At 45.3% G+C, this 26454-nt stretch overlaps 1 protein-coding gene across 1 annotated transcript in view; it reads right to left on the reverse strand.

Moving 5' to 3' along the window:
- The window catches only part of PHEX (phosphate regulating endopeptidase X-linked), a 256270-nt gene that overhangs the window by 161592 nt on the left and 68224 nt on the right, over positions 1–26454 (reverse strand). Inside the window, exons 7-11 of the mRNA XM_060183651.1 lie at positions 24674–24790; positions 20947–21030; positions 19403–19548; positions 9065–9158; positions 4955–5083 (exon numbers count right to left, since the gene is read on the reverse strand). Of these exons, the coding sequence (XP_060039634.1) occupies positions 4955–5083; positions 9065–9158; positions 19403–19548; positions 20947–21030; positions 24674–24790 (570 nt within the window). The remainder of the gene's footprint in view (positions 1–4954; positions 5084–9064; positions 9159–19402; positions 19549–20946; positions 21031–24673; positions 24791–26454) is intronic.

Genomic DNA, 26454 nt, shown 5'->3' on the forward strand with positions numbered 1-26454 from the left:
CACAGGCGGTGAAGCAGGTCTGCAGGTGTCTATCTTTCTCTCCTCTCTGTCTTCCCCTCCTCTCTCCATTTCTCTCTGTCCTATTCAACAACAACAGCAGCAATGGCAACAATAACAACAACAACGATAAACAACAAGGGCAACAAAATGGGGAAAATGGCCTCCAGGAACAGTGGATTCATAGTACAGGCACCGAGCCCCACCAATAACCATCTAGGCAAAAAAGAAAAAAAATACATATATACAGTTATTTGTAAATAGTGTTAAATGACATAAATCATGGTAAGGTCTTGTGTGGAACCTCTGGGGCTTTGCTTGTTTTCCATCATGCTTCTTTTGATCCATACTATTTGATACTACATCTGCTAATCTCAACCAAATCAATATAACCAGTGCCACCTTGAAATGTTGCACTTTGGACTGTCCAAAGACAGCAGGCCTAGGATGTCAACCCTCCAGCTCCAATACTCAGGTGAGTCCTTTCCTAGCTCACAGGACTCCTTAATTCCATTTCGGGTGGCACATCTCCTGACAGTTATAGAACCTAGATATAGACCAGGGTCCATGAGATAGGGCACACTTACACATGTATCCATAAGTTAGGAGAAAATATATACCTTAAAGTAAAAGTGCACAATAGTTTCAGTGACTCAAGCAAGTAGAAAGACCTAAAAAGAAGACACCATAAAATACTTAATCAAAGAGTTTCTACTTAGACCTAGATACCTTCCTCACCTACTTCCTATTCACTTCCCTCAATCACTCTAAGCCTAGCCCTTGTCAGATAAAGTAAAGACGACAAAAGTTGGATAAGGTCAAGAAACCAGCACACTACAATGATGGCTCTTTTGGTCACCACCAGGCCACTCCATCATCTGGAGCTCTAGTCAGGGAGTGTGATGGGTCTACACCTATGACAGATCCCTCTCTCCACCATCACTGGTCATCTCCATCAAGAATAACATAATAAACCCTCTTGTGGGCCTTTACAGGACCTTGCCCTCAATGTAGAACAACCATAGTAGAAACTGCCCCACTCTCCGAAGGGAGGCTAGGTCAACATACTCACCACTCCAGGAAGACTGGTCCTGAAATGAGTGAAGCCTAGGATGTTCCTAGCTATGAGCCATGGAATTCAAGTTCATACTGGCAAGGACGCAGAGGTTACACAGGTTTCTGTGCTAAGTATGAATAGACATGAGCCCTAGATCAGGCAGATCGATGGGGTTTACAGTTATTGGTATTTACATACTTTCCCTATATTTGGGAACTACTCTCTTCCTTGATCCAGCTTTCTAGTCCTATTCTCAACTCTAACACCATCTTCCCAGACAATACTTTGAGCCCACCTACATGCTAGATATCGGGCTCAGACAAAATTAGTAAAGTTATGGGCCCGTTGGAATATACCTAAAATAGACTCCCTAGCTTCTTCCAACACGAAGACCCCAAATCTTATCTGCTATATTCTTACCTTCAGGTTCTTGCTTACTAAACAATTGTGTTCTGTTTGTTTTTTTTTTAAGATTTTATTTATTTATGAGAAAGATAGGAGGAGAGAGAAAGAGCCAGACATCACTCTGGCACATGTGCTGCCGGGGATCGAACTCAGGACCTCATGCTTGAGAGTCCAGAGCTTTACCACTGTACCACCTCCCGGACCACAATTGTGTTCTGTTTTACATCTTAATGCTCTTTAGCCACCAAGTTGCTGATGCTGCCATGATGCCAACCTAACTTTCCTGGGCAGATGACCTCACCAATGTACCCACTAGGGAAAGATAAAAACAGGCTGGGAGGGGGTCGGGCGGTGGCGCAGTGGGTTAAGCGCATGTGGCGCAAGGCACAGGGACTGGCATAAGGATCCCGGTTCGAGTCCCCGGCTCCCCACCTGCAGGGGAGTTGCTTCACGGGCGATGAAGCAAGTCTGCAGGTGTCTGTCTTTCTCTCCCCCTCTCTGTCTTCCCCTCCTCTCTCCATTTCTTCTCTGTCCTATCCAGCAACGAGCAACATCAACAATGGCAATGATGGTGGCCACAGCGAGGCTACAACAACAAGGGCAACAAAAAGGGGGAGAAATGGCCAGGGCAACAAAACGGGGGAAAGAATGGCCTCCAGGAGCAGTGGATTCATGGTGCAGGCACCGAGCCCCAGCAATAACCCTGGAGGGAAAAAAAAATAGGCTGGGAGTATAGATCGACCTGCCAGTGTCCATGTCCAGCGGAGAAGTAATTACAGAAGCCAGGGATGATCTCACTCATAGACAGAAGTTGAAAAATACTACCATGATGCCATCCTGCCTTCCCTGAGCAGACGACTTCACCAATGTCTCCTGGAACCCCACCTCTCCAGAGCCCTACCCCACTAGGGAAAGATAGAAACGGGCTGGGGGTATGGATCGACCTGCCAATGCCCATGTCCAGTGTAGAAGCAATTACAGAAGCCAGACCTCCCACCTTCCGCACCCCATAAAGATCTTTGGTCCATACTCCCAGAGGGATAAAGAATAGGGACCCTTCCTTACCCTTCCTATCTTGTGGGTCATTATTATATCACTAATAAAAATAAAATTCATGCCCTCCAGCCCTACCTAGACCACTGCTGCCTCCAGAGAGCCCTATGGTACTTCCTCCATTTACTCCCCCTCCCACATCCCTGGATAAGAATGTCACACCTTCTTTTCTCTCTTCAGACTTCAACACCTGCTGCGTGCCCATCCTTGCTCTCCTTAAGTGACCTTTCTACCCATATCACTGAGAAACTGAAAGAATCCAAAGACACTAACTAGAGGCTTCTGGTACCACTAGGGTGTCCTGTGGACCCGCCACAGCAGCTGTCATAGACTTTGTCTCAGCCTCTATCTGAACCACCAGTGGAATACTGCCTTGCAAGGATAAACGATGAGACCGTAGCATTGGGGATAAAATGAATAGGTGACTGAACTAAGTGAAATAAGAGGTGTAATGTTGATAACTAAATCCAATGAACTTGCAAAAAAAGAGAGAGGCCAAACTGACTCCTAGGATTTAAAAAATATGATGGTTATCAGAGGGAAGGGGACACAGGGACTTTGATGGTGGCTGTAGTGAATTGTGTACACACATACACACGTGTGAAATCCCATATAATCTTCTAATTTTGCAAATGAGTATTAAACCACTAATAAAGAACTAGACACACAGAGAGAGGATAGCACCTCTATCTAGCCTGTGTGTATAGGCTGTGCCATCTGGGTTTGTGTAATTACACTCTGTGACCGTCACACAACAGTGAAGTCATTAATGAAGCATTTCTCAGAATGTATCCCCAGTGTGAAGCAACCCTTGACTGTGCTTCCAGTTACTCAGATGCAAGTCTCTCTTGGATCCCTTGTTCAATCTGTCAGCAAATTATGTTGGTTCTACCCTTCTGAACGTTCTCAGAATCCAACCCCTTCTCATGGCTTCTGTTGCTAGCACCTGCTCCAGGTCACCTTCCTTGTGAACCTGGTCACTCCAGGAGTCAGCTGGTCTCCTTGCCTCTAGTCTCAGCCCCCTACAGTCTCTTCTCAACACAGCAACCTGGCCACATCAGATCTCTGGGTAGTCTGTGTTAACTCCCTCCTCGGCTCTGGGTCAAAGTCAACAACCTTACAATGGTGTGCAGGGCCTTGCAGAATGCCACCCCGGCTGTCACTGCTGAGCTCAGTACCTACTGCCCTCACCCAGCTCACTGCACTTCAGCCAGAGGGCCCTTCCTGCCAGTCTGCCAGATCTTCAGGCACGTGTCTCTGCAGCTGCTCCTCCTGCCTAAAACACTCTACCCTGACTATCTCAGCCATATCTAATTCTTTCTCCTACTTCCACTCTGCCCAAAGTCATGTGCACAGAGAGGCTGCCCCTGACCACTATCCAAACTCCTACAATCCACCTGAACACTTACCCTTTCAGCACCAAGTCCCTCTACCCTGGCACTTTCTTTCTCTTTTCCCCCAGAACCTTTAACATCTCAAACCTGCTGTTTAATGCCTGCACTGTGTTGTCTGTGCCCATCCTCAGACAGTGTGTGAACTCAATGCTATCCAGGTTCTTTGTCTTCTTTACTCTCCGCTGTATCCCACATCCCTAGAACAGAGCCTGGCACAGACTAGACGGTCGCCAAGTATTTGTTGAGTAGATGAATAAAATCAGCCTCAGCTTTCTGTAAGTGTATCTGTCTGGGCCATTACAGCAATTGCAAATAAACACAGATCACAGGCACATGGAAGTTCTTTCCACTGCTCTGCTCATTCCACTTTCATTTATGCATCAAATTTTCCAAAATAAAAGGATTTTTTCACATTTATGAAAAATAGTCAGAGAGTGTTTTGTGAGATAAATGCCACACTGCTGAAGTTAAAAAAAAAAAAAAAAAAACAGTGTAAGGATGGGGGTAGGGGAGTCCTGTCTTTTGTTCCTATTTCAATGACACTGAATAATTGCTAAAAATATCACAAATCATCTCATCTCTGTGTCTCTACCTTCCCCGTCCCTAAAAGAGTGGCCTGGCTAGAATATCTCCTTTTTTTTTTTTAATCACAAGAGTTCCAAGATTTCATCATCAGTGTCTCCAGCCTCTTTTTCTTCACAGTGACTTTGCACATTTTACATCTGCAGGAGAAATTCTGACTCTCTGTGGCCCAGTTTCATGCTTCTTTCCTGACTATTCAATGGCCTCAATTTTCATGATGACACTCTACATTTGAGTACTTTCCAGTGTGTACTTGGTGAGCATGGTTCCTGTAAGATGTCCTCCCCTCCACGAAACCTGTCATCTAGCTTCACTGCTTGGGAGTCTGCTAAGGGCCTGGGTGGGGTTCACACTCTCCTGTGGCATGTGCGCTCAACCAGGTGCGCCACCACCCAGCCCCCACACCCTCCTGTGAAGGGCTCAGCTGTCACTGTGTCCACCTGGGTGTGCTGGGATCAGCACTCACCATCTCCTTCTTATCTTCCTGGAAGTGCACATCCACAAACATCTTCCCAACAACATACGGGAGACTACTTTCGATAAAGTTGACACACTTGTCCCACTGAGGCAGCAAAGTTGTGGTCCCCTGGATGACCTGTGAGAGACAATGGATCAAGACTTAGCTGCACTTAAATATATCCGATCTGTTGCCAAAAAAGATGTGTGTCCCACATGACGGAAACAGACTATGAAATGCCACACACCCAGCCTGTATCTGTGTCACACTGTTAATGCCTAAAGTTAGATCTGACGAAGGAAAACTGTCTGCTTGGACTCTTAGCTGCACTTAAATATATCCGATCTGTTGCCAAAAAAGATGTGTGTCCCACATGACAGAAACAGACTATGAAATGCCACACACCCAGCCTGTATCTGTGTCACACTGTTAATGCCTAAAGTTAGATCTGACGAAGGAAAACTGTCTGCTTGGACTCTATTATGTCTAAAATGGAGCAAAGAGCTGGGGAAGTTCAATGTCCAGCACCACAGAACAAGACAAAAGCCAAATGGAGTGCCATAGATGGTGGAGTTGCACTCTGGGTCTTTGTCTTTGTCCCTCTCTCTCCCTCTCTCATTCACATGCATATACAAATAATACAATAAATGAATGCAAATGTTTTGACAGTTGGCAGTAGTACATTGCTCCTTTCCATTTAGTTTCTCCCATCAAACAAAGGGTTGGGACAATGGTGCCATTTTTCTGCAGTTAGCAGGGGCATAAAGGGATGCTCTCCAAGTGTCCGGTCAGTATCCACCAGGAAACATCGAGACTCAGTGGCTGACCACAGGCTTTACCCAGTGAGGGTCTCCTTTCTCAGGTTAGTACCCTCAGGGGGCAGAGGGTTGAGCAAGAGAACGCGAGCCACCACAAACAACCCAGGGAGCAGGCTGACATGGCAAAAAACACACTGGTAACCTGGTCAAAACCAGAAGTAAATGTTTTCTCCATCTGGCCCAATTGAATCACTATAAGAAAACATTTACAAACAAGTGAGGAGGTTCCAAGGCAGGACTTGGAAGGCTCAGAGGTTTCTTCTTGGTGATGAAAGTAAAGGATTAAATATGAAGTTGTCCTTGGAAGCAGAGTGTTTGGAGCACTCAGAGTGTAACATGAAGGCCGGCAATGATGGAGGGGCCCCAGAGAATGGTTGGAGGCTTTCCTTGCACAAAGATAAGAGTCAGGTTGTTGGTGCAGGTCTAAATGGGAACCACACTGTAATCAATCTGCTTCCTGGTAACACAGCTCTTCTGAGGTAAAAGATGAGTCTATTTTTAAAACCTCTCAAGAAAAGATCCTACAACCTTCATTGGCAATTATATTTATATTTATTATATTTAGCACTTTATGCTCAAGAAACATTCTTAGACCTAACTTCAAAATTCCATGCACTACTACTCACCACTCACCTCTCCCTCTCCCTCCCTCTCTCTCTCTCTCCTCCTCTTCACAGTGAAGGGGCAAAAAGAAGTTGGGTTCCTCCATCCTTTATGTGATCTATAGGAACTAAAAATACGGGAGTCGGGCTGTAGCGCAGCGGGTTAAGCGCAGGTGGCGCAAAGCACAAGGACCGGCATAAGGATCCCGGTTCGAACCCTGGCTCCCCACCTGCAGGGGAGTCACTTCACAGGTGGTGAAGCAGGTCTGCAGGTGTCTATCTTTCTCTCCCTTTCTCTGTCTTCCCCTCCTCTCTCCATTTCTCTCTGTCCTATCCAACAATGACAACAACAATAATAACTACAACAATAAAACAACAAGGGCAACAAAAGGGAATAAATAAATAAAATAAATATATAAAAAATTTAAAAATCAAAAAAAAGGAACTAAAAATATATACACACTCTACTTGCTCTGGAGCTTAGCCTTTTGATTATATATATATATTTTGCTGTTCTGGATAAAATTCAATATTCCAATAACTTTAATGGGTCAAAGTGAACCACAAATAAGTGGGTTACTCAAGATTCATGAACCCTAAAAATGTAAGAAACACAAGTTTCTCCAATAATGAAAACATCTGTTCAATGAAATCATAACTTGGAAAAAGGTCATTTGTGGGGCTGGGTGGTGGTGCATCTGGCTGAGTGGACATGTTATAATGCATAAGGACCCAGGTTTGAGCCCCCGCTCCCCACCTGCAGGGAGGAAGCTTTGAGAGTGGTGAAGCAGGGCTGCAGATGTCTTTCTGTCTCTCTTCCTCTCTATCTCCCACTTCCCTCTCAGTTTCTGACTATCTCTAGCCAACAAATAAAGATAATTTTTAATTATAAAAAAGAAAAGATTGGGGCCAGGTAGTGGTGCACCTGGTAAAGTGCACACATTACAGTGGACAAGGACCTGGGTTCAAGCCCCCAGTTCCCACCTGCAGGGGGGAAAGCTTCACAAGTGGTGAAGCAGGGCTGCAGGTGTCTCTTTGCCTCTTTCCCTCTCTATCTCCTCCTTCCCTCTCCATTTCTGGCTGACTCTATCCAATAAATAAAATAAAGATAATTTGAAAAAGGAAAATATCATTTGCTTAAAGTGAGAAAAAAATAAGCTTAAAATATTTAAATCCAAAAGATTCTTTAAATGTATATTTAAAAAAAAAAAACCAGTAAATCCACTATTGGTGGGAGAATTCCTTAGACAAAAGTCTTTGAAACAATGACAAGATAATTCCTTTTTTGTTTGTTTGTTTTTATTGCCACCAGTGTTGTTGATGGGCTTGGTTCTGGCATTAAGAATCCACTGCTCCCAGTAGCTTTTTTATTTTCCTTCATATTTCTATTATACTTGATAGGACAGAGAGAGATTAAGAGAGGAGGGGGAGATGGAGAGGGCGAGAGAAAGTTAGATATCTGCAGACCTGCTTCACTACTCATGAAGCGTCCCCCTTGCAGGTGGGGAGCAGGGGCTCAAACCTGGGCCCTTGAGCTTTGTAATATGTGCACTTAACAGAATGCGCCAATGCCCGTTTCGACAAGACAGTATAATTCTTAAACAAATTAAGAGAACAAGAATGGGAGATAAGCCAAATTCAAAGAGTCAGTTGAGAAGACAACTGTGGGATGATTTCATTCAGAAGTGGAGATCTAGAATTGAAACACATGAACTTGAAAAAAAGAAAAATATATCAACTCTTTTTTATATTATCATTATTATTATTACTATTTACCAGAACACTGGTCAGTTCTGGTTTGTGTGTGGAGGATTGAACCTGGAATTTAGAAGCCTCAGGTATAGGAGTCCATTTGCATAACCATTGTGCTATCCACCTGCAGGGGGTCCCTTCACCAGCCAGCCGGCCGGTGAAGCAGGTCTGCAGGTGTCTGTCTTTCTCTCCCTCTCTGTCTTCCTCTCCTCTCTCCATTTCTCTCGGTCCTATACAACAACGACGGCATCAATAACAACAGCAATAAAACAACAAGGGCCACAAAAGGGAATAAATAAATAAATATTATTAAAAAACAACCTGAAACTATAATTTAAAAATATTAAAACTGAACGAGGGAAGTGGTTCAGCAGTAGAGAGCCTGCCTTGTATGTGTGAGCTCTGGGTTTGAACCCTGGTCCCACATGAGAGCAACAAAGACAAACAGGTGTTGCTCCATAGTTGGTGGATCTATGCTCTGATCTGTCTCTCTCTGCCTCTGTTTCACTTATAATAAGATGAAATACCAGTCCAGGGAGGTGGCTGAACAGTAGAATGCATGGGTGAGGCCCTGGGTTCAATCTCTGCTATCACACTTAAAATAAAATAATAATAAAATAAAACTATAATTGCATGAGCCAATTAGAAACACAGGGGAGGGCATAGTGAGAATAGGCTGAAAAGAAGGGAGAATAGAAAAAGTCTGATGGTCCCAAGTGTCCCCTTAAGTATCTTCACATGGCCCATCAAAATAGGGCTTGAGTGTGCTGTACCATGTGCAGGGTTGACTTTAATAAAAATAAAGAAAGGAAAAAAAGTAGAGTTTAGGCTTCAAAAATCCCTCTTTCTAATCCCCAAAGATGGTTTGTGCCGGATTAATTACTTCACAGACCTTTCAGGCATGTAGTTATCTGGTGGTGTAGCACTGCAGTCTTCCTAAGACCTACCCGTGAGAATTCTAGCCACCTATATTGAAAGCGCCTGCTAAGGTTGAGAATTCTGGAATAAACCATCCTCCACACCAAATAGTTGGCAATGGTCCTGTAGAGAGAAAGAAAAAGAGATATACATGTGCTGTATTCTGGTTGATATCTGATGTTTTGCAGAACAACAGAGTGCCATGGAGGGATCCCTTGCACATCCAAAACAGCAGAACTTTCACTTGAGAAATGACAAGGATGATAGAGTCAGAAAGTGCAACCACAACTGGCCTGCTCTGCATCTCCTAACAGAGAGGGCTGAAATCAGCATCGAAGTCCCAGGTCTCAGAGTGAATGAAACCTCGCCTCTCAGCCACAGGGTCCACTGTCACCTAGCCTTTTCTGTCAAGAGATCACTGATGCTTTCAAATGAGCTGGTGAGTTGGTAAAATGTGGATATGCTGTTTGACCTGGGGTATGGTGGGCAACGCACTGGCTCACCCTAACTACCTAGACGTGCAGTTTGGCTCTGTATTCACTAGAGATGTGAGTCCCATCGAGTCACTTGAGTGCTCTGATTTTATCTTTGTCACATGGTGATGATGATGATGGTCCCTACTCCAAAGGGTTACTGTGAGGTTTAAATAAAGAACAAAGTGCTTGGCAAACAGTACTAATTCCAGATTTTTGGCCATTCACTTTAACTTAATGCATGAATCATCCCAGATGTTCAGGTAGTATCATATATGCACACATACATACATATGTATCAAATTTATTAAACGTTACCACATTAGCAAAAGAAAAGAAAAATTGAAAACCCAACCTCAGGATGTGTGAGCTAAATTAATTACCCAACCCAATAGTAATAATGAATACTTTTTTTTTTTAATCCTGGGAAATGATGCAGTGGATAAAGCCTCGGACTCACAAGCATGAGGTCCCAGGTTCAATCCCTGGTATTGCATGTGCAAGAGTGATGCTCCAGCCCACCCACCCCCTTGTTTGTGGTCCAGGAAGTGGTACAATGGATAAAGCACTGGATTCTCAAGCATGAGGTCCCGAGTTCAATCCCTGGCCGCACATGTACCAGAGTGATATCTGGTTCTTTCTCTCTCTCCTCCTATCTTTCTCATTAATAAATAAATAAAATCTTTAAAAAAATAAATGTATCTTTTAAAATTTTTTAATATTTAATTTATTTTAATGAGAGAGAAAGAGAGACAGAGTCAAAGAGAGAGAGAAAGAGGGAGAGAGAGAGCGTGTGCCACCAGAGCACTGCTCAGCTCTGGCTTACGGTGGTACAGGGGATTAAACCTGGGACCTAAGAGCCTCAAGCATGAGTCTTTTGCAGAACCATTATGCTGTCTCCCCAGCCCAGTAACGCTGAATTTTCCATTACCCACCCATCCCATCCTGGCCTCCTGTGCTCATCGGCCACCACTCCTTCTAACCCCATGGACAAGCTCACCTAGCACTGAAGTATTTTCCATATATGCACTCAAGAAGTGTATGGTTACTTGAGTTTACAGAGATGTAGGCTAATGAACCAACATATCTGAACTGTTTTAACAAACAGAAAAGTCAACATTTCCAAAGATAAAGGGAAATAAAGCTATTTCCCAAAGTCTGAACTAGTAAATTCTTCAAGACGCATTATCCACAAGGGATCAGATATCTGCAAGGACAGAATAGAAATCTATATTTAACACGATTCTGTCGATTATTTCCAAACATTTTTTGACCAGACCCTCATCAAACCTGGTTAGATCGCCGTTGTTTTTACCAGGAAAGATATAAGGGGTCCTTTCGCTATAGCATGGATGCATGGATGGCGCTGGGAAGGATTGAGCTAAGTGAACAACAACACTGGATGCTCTCCCCCATAAATGAGATGTAAAGAAGCAAGCCTGGGAGCTGGAGAGGTCAAAAAGAAGCAAACCCTAGTCTGACTATAGGTCTGAGGCTACTAAAGCTGGGGGGTGGAGGGACACTGGGACTTTGGAGCTAGGCAAGGAGTGGCAACACATGTTGAAGAGATATGATATGTACCCCCAGTGCAAACAGTTCTGTAAAACAATGTTACTTCAAGGAAGCAAAGCCTTTTCTTACATACATACATATACATATACATATACATATACATATACATATACATATACATATACATATACATATACATATACATATACATATACACATACATATATATTGCTGAGCTGGGATATCACGGGTGAACAATTTCACTGCTCCCAGGCCATTTTTTCATTCAGATAGAGAGGCAGAAAGAGGGAGAGACACAGTGATATAGGACCTTCAGTGCTGTAATGCCTGTCATGTGGTGCTGGGGCTGGGGCAGGATCCTGTGCTACACATACGGCAAGACACGTGCCTTGCCCAGTGAAAGAGCTTTCTGGTCTCAATGACAGAAACTTTGTGATTAAAAATAAGTGTGGGGGGAGGAGGGCAGGCGGTAGTGCAGCGGGTTGACACACATACTACAAGGACTTGGGTTCAAGTCCCTGGTCCTCACCTGCAGGGGGGAAGCTTCACCAGTGGTGAAGCAGTGCTGCAGGTGTCTCTTTGTCTCTCTTACTATCTCCCTCTCCTCTCTCAATTTCTGTCTCTATAAACAATGAATAAAATTTATTTTTTAATTAAAAATAATAATTAAAAGGGTGCGGGATACAGAACTTTGGTGGTGGGTGTGGTGTGGAACTCTACATTGTAATCTCACAATCTTGTAACATACTATTAATAACAAATAAAAATCAGTTTAAAAATTAGTAGATATAAAGTGTTCATTCACCTGCCCAATCTTGAGCCCCCAGGCATAACCTCATATTTCTCGAAATGAAACAAGGGAGCTAGAGAAGGGCAGGAGGTGTAGCCCTACCTCCTGGAGCTTTAGACTATGAAAGAAGGCTGAGGCTAGCGCCCCACAACTGATCCCACACCCGATGTGTGCACCCCAACTCAAACTGAGGGCTCAGAGGAGGCTCCATGAGGGGGCCAGGTTTGTCTGGAAGGCCAAGGGGTATGGGGTATGGGGTATGGGCAGGCACGTGAACTCTGAATGGGCTGGTGAGCAGGCCTGACACATGGAGGCATCCAGAGGGCCTGCGATAGCAGGGAAACATGGCAGCAAGCAGGGTCCATGTATGGGGGGCAGAGCCTGACCCCTCTTTCTGTCCTTCAACCTGAAAGTACTGCTGGCCGGGTGGGTGTAAGTGAGAGCTGGGCCCAGATCCACCGGCACAGATCAGGAGCTTCCTGGCCAGGGGCCTTGCGGGAATGCAAAACTACGGGGGGGGGGGGGGGGGCAGAAGGAGCGCAGCAGGCTGAGGCCTGCAGCGGGGTAGATCAGACACTGTGGCAGGAGAGAGAATAAATGGGTTTTTCCTGCTCCTGTGAAATCATGCCATAGCCACGTCTCACATGACTTTTGGCTCCGCACAGATCTGCCCTACCTCATCTACACATCAAGTAGCTCCTTCGTGATCACATGGTGGATTTCCAACTTACTACGGGTACCTGGGGAGATTTTTTTTCTTCTTTGATTTGACTGGACAGAGAGACTTGCAGAGATTTGGTCATGGGGTAGCTCTGTCTTCTTTGATAGGACAGAGAAAAATTGAGAGGGGAGAGGAAGTGAAAGGGAAAGTGGGGGGCCAGGAACATTACAGTGTGCAAAAAGCCAGGTTCAAGCCCTTGGTCCCCACCTGCAGGGAGGAAGTTTCACGAGGGGTGAAGCAGGGCTGCAGTTATCTCTGGTCTCTTTCCCTCTCTACCTCCTCCTCCCCTATGAATTTCTCTCTGACTCTATCCAGTAATAAATATATGAGAGAGAGAAAGAGAGAGAGAGAGACTGCAGACTGCTCATCAGGCATTCCCCTGCAGGTAGGGACCAAGGGTTTGAACCCGTCCTTGCACATGGAAACATGCGCTCAGCTGGGTGTACCTCTGCCCAGACCCAGAGCTCTTTTTTTCTCTAATGTGGTGACAAGGGAGGAACTCAGTCTCACACAGTCATGATATCCTTGAGCTGCCTTGCAAGAGAAGAGAGAAGAGACACCTCAACACCACGCCACCATCCAAAGTTGCTCTGGTACTGCCTATGCTGCTACCAAGTGATGCCAAGGCTCAAGGCCACTCACACTATCTCCTGGCCACCTGGGAAGCTCTCACAGTCCAGACGCCCAAGTGGCAACCCAATCAGAATTTCTAGGATGGGACCCAGTATAATACAGTTTTATAATTCCCCACCCCTGCTACGTCCAACGTGCAGCCAATTTGGAGAGCCAACGTAGTAAGTGGGGGGTGCCCAGAGAAGACTGGGGGAGCTAACTCTAAAGCCTTTCTGCTTCATTCCATGGGACATGGTGAATTAATGCCTCAAACTCAGTCAAGGTCTCCTAGCTGGCCGGGGCTCCTCAAAACACTGTTAAACAAACATGATGGGCCTAGACCTCGAATAAATCCCTCTCTCCATTGTTATCAGTCATTCCTATCAGGAACAACACAATAGACCCCTTTGTGGGCCCCCATAGGACCTTGCCCTCAACTTGGAGCAACAATGGTAGAGAATGTTCCATCCTCCGAAGGGAGGCTGGACAACATACTCTATGCTACACCTGAGGAAGATGGGTCCTGATATTGGGGCAGCTTGGAACATTCCTACTTATGACCAAAGAATGTGAGCTCAGACCTACAGGGATGCAGAGGTCACATAGGCTCCTAAGCTGAATATGGGCCCCAGATCACATCAGATCGCTGGGTTTTACAGTCAACAATATTTATACACCTTTCCCATATTTGGGAGCTATTCTCTTCCCTGATTCAGCTTTCTGGTCCTTCTGCCAGCCATGACATCACCTCCCCAGACAATAATTAGGATCCACCTGCATATCAGATTTCAGGCTCAGGCAAAAATAAATAAATAAATAAATAAAAATTAAAAAAGCACTAGTATAGCCACACACCCTTTGGAATATAACTAAAATATGCCTACTAGCTATCTACGAAATGGAGGACCCCCCCCCAACTCTTCATCTGCACTATTCCAGCCTTTAGGTTCATGATTGGTCAACAATTTGTTTGGCTTTGTATGTTAACTCTCTTTTCAGCCACCAGGTTCCAGATGCTAGCATGATGCCGACCAGACTTCCCTGGACAGACAACCCCACCAATGTGTTCTGGAGCGCCAGAGAGCCCTTCCTCACTAGGGAAAGAGAAATGCAGGCTGGGAGTATGGATCAACCTATCAACGCCCATGTTCAGTGGGGAAGCAATTACAGAAGCCAGACTTTCCACCTTCTGCATCCCACAATGACCTTGGGTCCATACTCCCAGAGGGTTAAAGAATAGGAAAGCTGGGAGTCGGGCGGTAGCGCAGCGGGTTAAACGCACATGGTGCATAGCGCAAGAATCGGTGTAAGGATCCTGGTTCGAGCCCCCGGCTCCCCACCTGCAGGGGAGTCGCTTCACAGGCGGTGAAGCAGGTCTGCAGGTGTCTATCTTTCTCTCCCCTTCTCTGTCTTCCCCTCCTCTCTCCATTTCTCTCTGTCCAACCCAACAACAATGACAACATCAATAATAATAATGATGACTACAACAATAAAACAAGGGCAACAAAAGGGAGTAAATAAATATTTTTTTTAAAAAGACTAGGAAAGCTATCAGGGGAGGAGATGGGATAGAGTTCTGGTGGTGGGAATTGTGTGAAGTTGTACCCCTCTTATCCTATGGTTTAGTCAATGTTTCCTTTTTATAAATAAAAAATTAAATTTAAAAAATACTGTGAAAAAGACACTTCCCAGAAATCTATGGGTATGAAGACAGAGGGTTTGAGAGGTCTTCATGGGCAAGGCAAGCTAAGATATGAGAACAGATGACAAGACCTCGAAGTGCCCGGTGGGAGAGGGGTGGCGGCGAAGCTGGCACTAACAACTGTGCATGCCGGCATTGTGAACAGACTGCCCGGCTAGGGGGGGCACACCTCTGGAGTGCTAACTTTACCCTGCCAGGATCCGACCCAAATGACTGAATGCCCACTACCTAATGCTCACATCCATCACAAAACATATCAAGCTCTCAGACTCAGCAACAGTCCTGGGGAATAACACATAGTCTCTCACTCTCCCTGCCCCCAAGAAAAGCACTTTCAGTGGTATGGTAATTTCCCCAAATGGCAATATATATAGGAAAGCAAAACCTCCCAGGAGGAAAGCTAGCACTAAGAGAGCAGCATGAAAACATTTCCCAACGTCTCTGGCTCTGAAGGGTTATTTTAGAACCTTTCACCGCCCTTTGATCTCAGTCAGCGACAGTTCGCATTTGTATTGCATTTACAAAATCATAAAATACTTTTGGAATGAGTGGCAGTGCTGTGGGGTGGTTCTTATTATGGTTCTACTTTTCAGGTAAAGAAAATGAAGGTCAAAGATGAAGGGATTTCCAAGATGTGTCAGGCCCATGTGCAACACACGGGTGCTAGGTGTTCGGACCTTGCATCTGTTCTCTCCATCAGAACACCCATGGGGAGTCCAGTGGGTTCTTGAACCCAGAAACTGCCAGAGGTATAGCATAGCCATTGTTTCCCAAAGTGTGGTCCCTGGGAGCTTCAGCATTACCTGAGAAGCACTTAGGGAATCCTGAGTCTCCCACACACACCTGCTAAGTCAGAAATCAGTGGGGTGAGGTGGAGTCCTCAGTCTCCTAACACAGCCTCTTAACACTGAATGTAAGCAGGTGTAGGAGAGCTGAGAAATGGCTCAGTAGTAGGGTACCACATGGGTACCCTGGCATCACATGGCATCACCACGAACACCACCAAGAGAGGACCATGAATGGTAGGGTGCTGCTTTGGCATCTCCACCATTCTCTTCCATCTCTTTCAAAAATACAGACTAAAAAAAGTGGCCAGGGAGACCCTGGGCTCATTCGCCAGCACTGGATTATAAAATACCTGTAACTGGCTTCTGATGCCTGGGGGGTTGGGGGGTTCCCCTTATGAAACTACAGATTCTGATTCAGCAGGGCTGGGGTGGGATAGGGGCCAAGAGTCTGCCTTGCTAACAAGCTGGCAGGCAAGGCTTGTGGTGGAAAGCCCTCAATTCCCCTCAGTATGGCAGAGCCCCAAGATAACGTCACCCCTGGGCACATTTTCCAGGTAAGCCTCTAGAAGTTTCTTGCCAGGGGAGGGTGCTAAGAAAGAGCAGAAATCCCCTCCCTCACACATCCTGAGCTTCCCCAGATCGCTGGCCCCTGCCCTAAAGGCAGCACCCAGGTCCATGCTGGTCCCATCGCCAACACTCTCCACATCCCTGTTCTCCTCCAGCTGGGCCTCTTTTCTTCATCCACTGAGGTTCTGCTCCACGAACATGGTGATGGACATCAGGTCAACTTCTCACAATTTGGGGGAAGTACCCACCCTGCGAGAAACACCATGCCAGGCCTAGAAGTCACAAAGGCCATGACATGGGAGTCAGCCACCAGGTGCTCACTGTGTCACTGGGGTGGAAGGCACAGGAGCAAACCAGAAGTTGCCACTTCAAGAACACTCGTCAAGCTTCCCTGGTACCTGCCTCCTGAACTCAGTGCCAGGCTGTATTTCCCAGCCTCCTCTGTGGTCAATGGGCAGTGTGACTTGGGTTCTGGTTCATGGGATGTGAATAGAAGTAATAAACACCACTTCTGGGACTTCCCAAGAAAATTTCCTGTGCAGTCCTGCGTTCTCTCCCTTGCTTCAGTCAGCAGTCAAGTGGAGAGGCCAAAAACCCAAAGGAGGATAGAGTCACTAGACAGAAGGAGCCTGGGGTCCTGAGTCACTGTGTGGAGGGAGGCTGCCTTTCAGAACCACCTCTGCTGGACTGCCCCAGGAGCAGAATGACCTTTCTCTTGTGAAAGCCCAAGACTTCACAGGTATTTGTGTAGATATGAATATAGTCTGTCCCAACTAATGTGGCAGTGATGGACACCCTACGGGGCCCTTCCTATGCCACCCAGATAAGGGTTATGTTGCCTGGCAGCATAAGAAAATGGACTTGCTACGAAAATACAGTGCTATTAGTCTCCCCGAGGTGTGTGCAGTGCCTTGAAATCTCCCCTAAGACTTCAAGTTGTTTCTGATGAATTGACCAGTGAGGAATAAACTGTATCAGAGAGATCTGGCTTTTTATTTAAATACCAAGTCTCATATGCACATAGAGTTGGCAGCAAAGTGTTCTATCCATATTTCTTCCACTGCCTTTCATCACATTTGCATTTGGCAAAGTTGTCACATTGACAAGAACCTGATTACTATCTCCCTCCAGTCACAGGCTTTCCTGCTCCCATTTGTTCTGATGGGTCCTGCAAGTCAAAAAGGATAATCTGCACAGAGAGATGAGTTTCCCAGCACAGGAAACCAAGGAAATGAAATTGTCTTCAAATTTACAGCAGTAGGTAAAATAGACACTGAAACTCACTTTGTGGTCAACACCACCAATATGCCAAAGTCCTCACTAAACAAAGCAGTAGAAATCATTAGGATCCTATTTTTGCAGTTTTTCAGTCAGAAAGTACACATGAACAAGGTTTTCAATGATTAAGGTCACAAATCACCGCCACCACCACACACCCACCCACACAGTATCAGAAGATTCTCCTGAGCACTTCCTAGAATTTAGGCTCCTGGGTTCAGTGGTGGTACACCCAGTAGAATGCACAAGTCACTATACTCAAGGACCTGCGTTCAAGCCCCCAATCCTCACCTTCATGGGGGCGGGGAGCTTCACAAGCAGTGAAGCAGGGCTACAGGTATCTTTCTTTCTCCTTCTCTACCTCCCTCCTTCTCAATTTCTCTCTGCCTCTATCCAAGATAACTAAGTAAAAAGAAAAAAAAAACTCAGGTACCTAGAACTCTCCCCAAATTTGCTGCATTGGCCTCGCTGGAAGAGGGGCCTTAGAATCTGTATTTTATTTATTTATTTTTTTATTGCCAGCCGGGTTATCACTGGGGCTCAGTACCTGCATAACGACAAATCCATCGGACGACGAATCCATAGTTCCTGGCAGGCAATTTTCCTTTTGTTTTTTGACAACACAGACAGAAATTGAGAGGGGAGGGGGGATAGACATGGAGAGAGAAAGATACACACCTTCAGACCTGCTTTACCACTAATGAAGGTCCCCCGTGCAGGTGGGGAACAGGGGCTTGAACCTAGATCCTCACACAAAATCTGTATTTTTACCAAAGACCCCAAGGTGACACTGCTGGTCTGACTGCAGCCTCCTCAACATACACACACCTCCCTTTATTTTCACTTAGAAAACCTCCAATGAGTGCTTTCATGATATGATGGAACGTTAAGTAAATTAATCATTTTGTCATCTTCTGTTTCTGTTTGTTTTCTTGAATGAATAAATACTGTTCTTACTGGAAGAAGATATCATCATAAAATGAACAGCAGCCTTTTGAAGGCATCCAAGTGTGTCTACAGGTTGCAAATGGATGTGAAATCATATTCAAAGGACTTTTGCAAGTGTCTGCCTACATCCATAGATCTCATAAATGTGTGTGTGCATAGTGTTTTTTTTTTCCTGTTTGGACTTTGACAAGGCTATATTCCCAGGAGTTTTAACTCAGCTAAGCTCAAATTACAAGCACAATTTTTAATTATGGCCCAGCAAAGGGCTGAGTATACTATCATCATAAACTAGTTGGCCCATCTATGCTTCATTCTCTATAGTCAGACACTGAATGGCTTAGTGAAGATGAAAAATTCCCTTTCCTTGGTGTTTTTTTAGGATTTTTTTGAGGTTCTAAAATAGCAAAACATCATACTCTGAAACCTTCTTTAAAGTAAGAAAACTCTAACAGTTTCTGACATTGGTCCATCAATTAACTTATTCTACAGCATTCAGAGTGGTCTTTGTCTTCAGAATACATGTACTTTGGTGTATTGTCACAATGTGACTTATTGACTTAAAAAAAAAAAAAGCCTGGAAAAAATATAGCTATAAAAGACCAGAAATGAACTAGATGCAGGAAGGGGGCATGTGCAGAGATCTCAGAAATATAGCACCATTATGTAACTATTTTCCAAAACTAATAAGCAATTTAAGCTTTCAGAGAAAACAGCATGGGGAAAGTGAAACCAGACATAATGGACAAAAACAATGTATATCTGTTGTATATCTGCAGCAAGGAAATGACAACTAGACAGTGGTTTTTAGCCAATCTGTTGCAAAGGGCACTGTGGCTTTCCCAAAGATTCTTTTGATGTGGCGTTCCTTATACACAGTTTACCAAGGGCACGAGAGGGAAGACTTTTTCCTTTACAGTGAAAAAAATCACAGTTAAATACATGTAGAAGCTCTTACTTCTTTCTCTCAGTGCCCAAGATTCTAAACAAATCCTTAAAGTACTGTGGGACGCGGACCACCACGTTCTCTGAGGGGCCGATGTCCTTCAGTTCAGGGTAGAGTCTGACATCGATGACCTTCTTGATGTAGCCCAGCCAGTCAAACTAAGGAGAGGAAGAGAGAAAACAGTGTAAGTGAACTGCAGTTAAGCAGCAATCCCCAAGCAACAGAGAGAGAGAGAGTCCAGGGAAGATGCATCAGCTAGTACTTGCAAATTCAGGTCAAGAAAATAAGACTCAGATCTTCCTGAATCATAAACGGACCTTGCATCCTCCACCATCTGCAGTTCTGTCTCCCCTGCTTTCTCTTACTCATTCACTAATGTTCACAAAGATAGGGATTTCTGACATTACCGGTCTTTTCTCTGGCACACTTTCTTGATTCTTTATTTAATAAGAGTGACAAATGAGAGAAGCAGAGTATCACTCTGACATATGTTGCTTTAGGGGATCAAACTCAGGGCCTCAACCATTCAGGTCCCATGCTCTACCTCTGTGTCACTTCCCTCGATGCTGGCACAGACCTCTCACAGAGGGCAAAACAAAGGAAGGTGTCCTTCCTTCAGAGCATCACTACCTTGGTGCTTTAAGCTAACTACTCCCAAAGCCTGTTGCAGTGTTTTCCTTTTCTCCCCCACCTGCCTTGATTGGCTCCATGATCAAAATGGAAAACCAGTTGCTCCCTTGACTGGCCTCATTTGTTAAGTAGAGTTCAACTCAATTTATAGATAAATAAATAAATAAATAAATAAATAAATAAATAAATAAATAAGTGACACTTGTGGATATTCTGGGAAGGATTTGGCTTTTTTCCTGGCAAAACAAAATCAGACATGGCTATCACTAGCCCCACCCTCCTTCTGCTCTCCTGAAGATAGAAGTGACATAGAGAGCTGTGTCAGCTTCCTTGTAACCATGAAGCAAAATAAATGGAGCCAAAAGCTCCATGCACTAAGAGCATGAAAGGAAAATAATGAACTTGGCTCTCTGACAACCTGGCTGTCAAAACTAAACTAACATCAACAGCCACCTTTGTCTAAACTACCAACGGGGTAGCCTGGGGGTAGAGCACATGCCTTGTGTATGCAAGGCCCTGAGTTCAATCCCTAGTATCACATGGAAGCAAGAAAGATAAAAATAAATTATTAATTATTTAATTAATTAATTAAATGTCTTAAAGTGATGGTCTGGCTGCACTTGAGCTCTATTCTCTCTCTCTCTGTCTCTCTCTCTCTCTCGCCCCTCTCACTCTCACAGTAATAAAAAAGAAAGTGAACTTTAAATTTTTAGACAACTTTTGGAAGGTTTTGTACCCTCTATAGTGGAATGCATCTCTGTGTACTGACAAGGACTATTTGATATGATGAATGATGAAGATGATGGTGAGCAAACAGGCCAATAGTGGGTCTTACATGGCAAAAATGAATACATGTGATTGAAATACAGTGGTGTGTAAGATGACCAGCCAAGGGGAAGTCTCCTGAATCATTTTCACCAACCAACCTGGGGGATCATCACACTCAGCTGGGAAATGTTCATTTTGTTGTACATGGCCTCAGTGGTTCGATTTTCATGTGGAATCATTATCTGTTAGAAAGAGACTTCAGTTATTTTTTTTTCAAACAAACCATTTCTTACTGCCTGACTGCTTTCTACATGTGCCAAAATGCCTGCATAATGTTGCCAAGGTGTTCCAGATTTTGCTGTGGTGTGGCACTTGGGAGAGAAAAAAAAGACATCACCATAGGCACTCTCCTTGTTCCCTTCAATAAGGCACTTTGTCCTTGGCACAAAGACGTCTGGATCCCTTCCTCCCGAATGACTAGTGGCTCAGGTTTGATAGTCGAATGGAGACTGGGCAACTGAGACAAACACTGTGCTTCCGCCCGTGGTGTACAGATAATGCCCTCAGTGTTCCACAGACCTCAACCCATCCCTTTTTCCCTCAAGGCACATTTTCACTGACAGGTACTAGATGGACACCACTGTCACCCATGAGCATTCCCTCTCGTCCTCTGGTCTTCCTGGCCTTGAAATTGCCCTCACCTGCTAAGTGGGGGGATGGGTTCAGTGACCACCCAGACCCACATTTCCACGCCTGCATCTCCAGTTCCATCTCTCCACAGTCTTTCCATTCCAACTGCCATGTTCTTGGCTACTTTCTCAACACCAAGTCTAAGATCCCAGCCCCCACCATGTGTAAGTTAGTCTAGGAAGAGCAGCAGTAGCCAGCTGAATCTTTTCTGTGGACAGGCAGCATTGTCCCCTACTCAGCCCTGAACCACATCAGGACTTTGCCATAAAGCAACTTGTCTGACATTCAACTGGCCATCTTCCACCTCCCACATCACACTCCTACCCCTGAACCCCCATACACTATCACCACTTCCACTGTGACCCATCTTCTCTGCCACTCTTCTCCAATTAAATTCCACCTGACTCCAACCACAAGGGCCACTCCAGCAACAAGACCTCCCCTCAAGCACTTCTCTCTCCTGCTGGTGTTGGTTAAACACACACTTCCACAGCTCAGTTTATAATAGCTCATTTAATTGGGCAGGAGAGATAGCATAATGGTTATGCCAAAGGACTGTCAAGCCTGAGGCTCCTAGGTCCTAGGTTCAAACCCTCATACTACCATAAGCCAGAGAGATGAGCAGTGTTCTGGGGAGAGAGTATTAAAAAATAAAATTTTAAAAAAGAAGAAAAAGAAGATGACTAGGGTCAAAAGACATGGGTAGTGTGCTGTTTTACCATGCATGTGACCCAGGTTCAAATCCAGCCCCCACTGCATTGAATAAAGCTTCTGTACTGTGATTCTTCCCTGTCGCCCTCATCTTACTGTATCTGAAAAAGTAAATAAATAAATAAATAAATAAATAAACAATAAAAAAGAAAAAAGTAAATAGATGGGGTCGAGTGATGGTGCACTTGAATGAGTTCGCACATCACCAAGCACAAGGCACTGTGTTTAAGTCCCTGGTCCCCACCTACAGAGCGGAAGCTTCACTCGTGAAGTAAGTATTACAGGTATCTCTTTCTCTCTCTCTCTCTCTATCTCCCCCTCTCTGTCCCATCACCTCATCCTCAGAGGTGTGCCCTCATTCTGAACGCCCCTGATGACTTAGACTGTAAGAGACAGTGGCAAGCATTCCTCACTCACTAGCCCAAAATCCACTCACCAGGGACTTCTCAGGGCAAAGTCCTGGTGGGCTGGGGGGCGGACATCTGCCCCCTCTCCTGTGAATGCCTCCATACCCCTTCCCCCCTCCCTGACCTTCCCAGGAGAGACTTCACATCTCCTGCAAATGACTTCCTGGCTTAATGAGAATCATCACCTCCTCCTCCCTTGATTCAGACAGTGCCAGGTTGGAGTCCTCTGGCCTCAGAACTGTTTTCAGCTCACTGCCAGCTACTCCCCTCCCCAGGACCCCTGGGTTTGTCACTTCATCCAGCCTCCTGACAATCCCCAGTCTTGCTTCAGTCCAGCTGTTTTTAGTTCCCTTTTTGGTCCAAATCCCTGGCTCGGGGCGAGGCCTTCTTGGCTGTGTCAGAGCTTCAGCTCAGATTAGAGCTCTGGGTCTTGGAATTGCCTGGGTGGGGACTCCAGATGGTCTCTAGACAGGGCATGGTCTCTGACTCGGAACATCTGTAGCAGCCCTCACAGTGCTCAGAGGTGATGTGCAGAAAGGGACATTTGATGCCATAAATAGGAATTGGGAGACAAGCACACATGCAGGGGGCCACAGCCACTGGGAGAATGACCCCTCCTGCCCCTCACACTTCGCCTTAATCCACTCCTCCACACACCACCACCACCTCACCGAACATAAACCCAAGCAACATTTGAACTCATTGGCACTTCCAGATTTTTGCCTATATTCCCTATACCTAAGAATTTCTTGAACAAACCATCTCTGTCACCACACAGTAGGCTCAACAGGCAGATCACACTGTATCTGTCCCTTCTGGTCCTGAGAAGGTTTAAGGAGTTTTAAACTTTAAAAAAGCTATCCATTGAATACAACTAGCCATTTGGGATTTTGCGGGGTTTTTTTCCCCTTCGAGTTTGTTCTTGGGCCTGTATTGTCTCCGCAAAAGGTCTGGAAGAATATAAAGTGTCTTTCAGAGGACACAGCACATGGTGCAATGATCTTGATTAAAGTGGGGCAGGAAGAGGGTGGACAACAGGGCTAGACACAAAGTAGCACCAGTAAGGCAGCTAAAATCCACCTCAAGAGTCAAGACTGTACACTTTCTACATGGAACTTTGCATCCAGTTGTGGGTGGCAGACTTCTTCTCTACACCCCAATATTAGGTCAGATAAACCCCGGGTGGGGGGGAGGGAGTGTTCAGGTCCTGGAACATGATGGCAGAGGAGGACCTAGGTGGGGGGTTAAGAGTGTTATGTGGAAAACTGAGAAATATGACACATGTACCAGCTACTGTAGTTTACTGCCCACTGTAAACCATTAACCCCCTCCCCTCAATAAAGAAAGGAAAAAGCCAATGAAAATACTCTGAAAAGTGTATTTAAAAAAGTGGTCTGGAGGGAGTTGGGCGGTAGCACAGTGGGTTAAGCGCACGTGGTGCAAAGTGCAAGGACTGGCTTAAGGATCCCAGTTTGAGCCCCCGGCTCCTCACCTGCAGGAGAGTCGCTTCACAGGTGAAGCAGGTCTGCAGGTGTCTATCTTTCTCTCCCCCTTTCTGTCTTCCCCTCCTCTCTCCATTTCTCTCTGTCCTAACAATGACAGCATCGATAATAACTACAACAACAATAAACAAAAAGGACAACAAAAGGGAAAATAAATAATTTTTTTTAATCCAAAAAAAAAAACAGTGGTCTGGGGGACCAGATGGTAGCACACCGGGTAGAGCACACATAGTATAAAAAGTGGTCTGGAGCAGTAAAACTGCACATGCATGAGGTCTAAGTTCCACCAGAGGAAACAGGGTATCCTCGCTTTCAAATTACCCTTCCACTCAATGTCAATGAAACATGTCTTCTACTGGAGGCACAGTGTGCGTTTCTCTCAGGTGCCTAAGTCTTCTAGCAGAGAGACATGGCTCTTCACCCTGTTACTTCACAGGGAGGGAAGTCCATCCTCCCTCCCGCAGAGCCACGGGGTGATGCCACAGAAGGCTACTGGCCGTATCTATACTTCCTTTCTGGATATGCTGCCTTTGCAATAAGGACAGGTGAGGAAGCAATTCTAGGTGAAAACTTACCTCTGCTATCTTCATTTCTAACCGAAGCACTGACTTCATGTCATGCTCTGCTCGGGAGACGTTAGCTCCTAAAAGCACAGCCGTGTCCACCATGAACTTGTAAAGGGCATGCCGATACTGGAAGAGAGAATGCAAGCAGCCATGAGAACAGCCTATTGGGAAGCATGGTGCAGAGGCATGGGAGGGCAGAAACAGCAGGTGAAAATGAATGCTTTCACCTTCTCTCCAATAGAAAGCAGGACAGGGGTCTTGTGCGAAACAACCACCTGTCTGCCTGTGGGGGCTGGGGGGAGAAGAGTGGTGGCTACATGAGTACTACCCATACTAGAACCGCTGTGCCCTTTAGGGCCGAGGGAACACGTTTCCTGGCCAGTGTGGACATTACGGATATGGGAAACATCGCCAAATGGGCCCGGGATAGAAACTGAAAGGTCGGTCAAATGACCTCTTTGTAGGCAAGTGAGATTTTAATAAAATCCTGCTAAAAGAAGGAGGCCTTCCATGAAGGCCAGTGGAAGTCGTGAGTTATTCTCTTCCCGCTCAACCTCCACACCTTCGCACTAGGAAGTCAAAGCCCCACGACTGTGGCCCTGATGGCTTTCCGGGTTGGTTTGGTTTTGGCAAGGTTCTCCTCACCAACTCAGGGAAGACAGAAGGGAGGAGAGAGGAATGGCAATGAGGAACACAGAATCCCCTTCTGGCATGCTCACCAGCCCACTTCCATGCATTTCATGTCACTGCAGAAAGGATCTCATTCCTTGGGAACTAGGCTTCCAACCTCAGGTCTACCCAGTGATGGCATCCCCAGGCCCTTAATAAGCATGTGTTGAGCCTGTGAGAATGGGCTCCATTGATAAAACAAGAGAAGGGAAGTGCTGAAGACGATATGGAGAGAGAGGAACTCTACTGCACTGCCGGTGGAGTGCAAACTGGTGCAGCCATTATGGAGAACAGTATGGAGAACCCTTACACAAATACAAATGGAAACACCTTATGATCCGGCAATTCCACTACTAGGCGTTTACCCAAAAGCTAGAATAACACTTTGGGTTTGAAGGGATATATGCACCCCATATGCATAGATGCTTTATTCACAATAGCAAAAACTTGGAGACAACCAAAATGCCCTTTTCCAGATGACTGGATAAAAAATTTATGGGATATATACTTAATGGAGTTTTACTCAGCAATAAAAAAGATGATATTGAGTCCTTTGGGATAAAGTGGATGGAACTGAAGAAGATTATGCTCAGTGAAGCAAGTAAAGATATGAAAGACAACTACAGAATGGTCTCACTCATATGCAGAATAATATAGACAACTGAGCATAAGAATGTGAAAAAATGTCAACCTATCTCTAAGACTGTGAGAGAACTATAGTATTTATCTTTGGGGGTGGGGATGAGGACACAGACCTTTGGTGACAGGAGTGGTGGGGTAAGGGGGGGGAACTATACGGTGAACCATTACTCAAAAAGCTCTAAATCATAAAAATAAAATAAAAAGTAAGCTTGTGGGGGCCAAGTGGTGATGCACCTGATTGAGTGTACATGCTACAATGTGCAAGGATCCAGGTTCAAGCTCCCTGTCCCCACTTGCAGGGGGAAAGCATTGCAAGTGGTGAAGCAGTGTTGCAGGTGTCTCTCTGTCTCTCTCCCTATCATCCCCTTCCTTCTCAATTTCTGGCTGTCTCTAGCCAATAAATAAATAAAGGTAATACAAAAAATTTAAGTATAAAAAATAAGCCAGTGGGAGTCGGGCTGTAGCGCAGCGGGTTAAGC

Source organism: Erinaceus europaeus, chromosome X (genome assembly GCF_950295315.1).
Source record: "Erinaceus europaeus chromosome X, mEriEur2.1, whole genome shotgun sequence".
NCBI classification, from domain to species: domain Eukaryota; kingdom Metazoa; phylum Chordata; class Mammalia; order Eulipotyphla; family Erinaceidae; genus Erinaceus; species Erinaceus europaeus.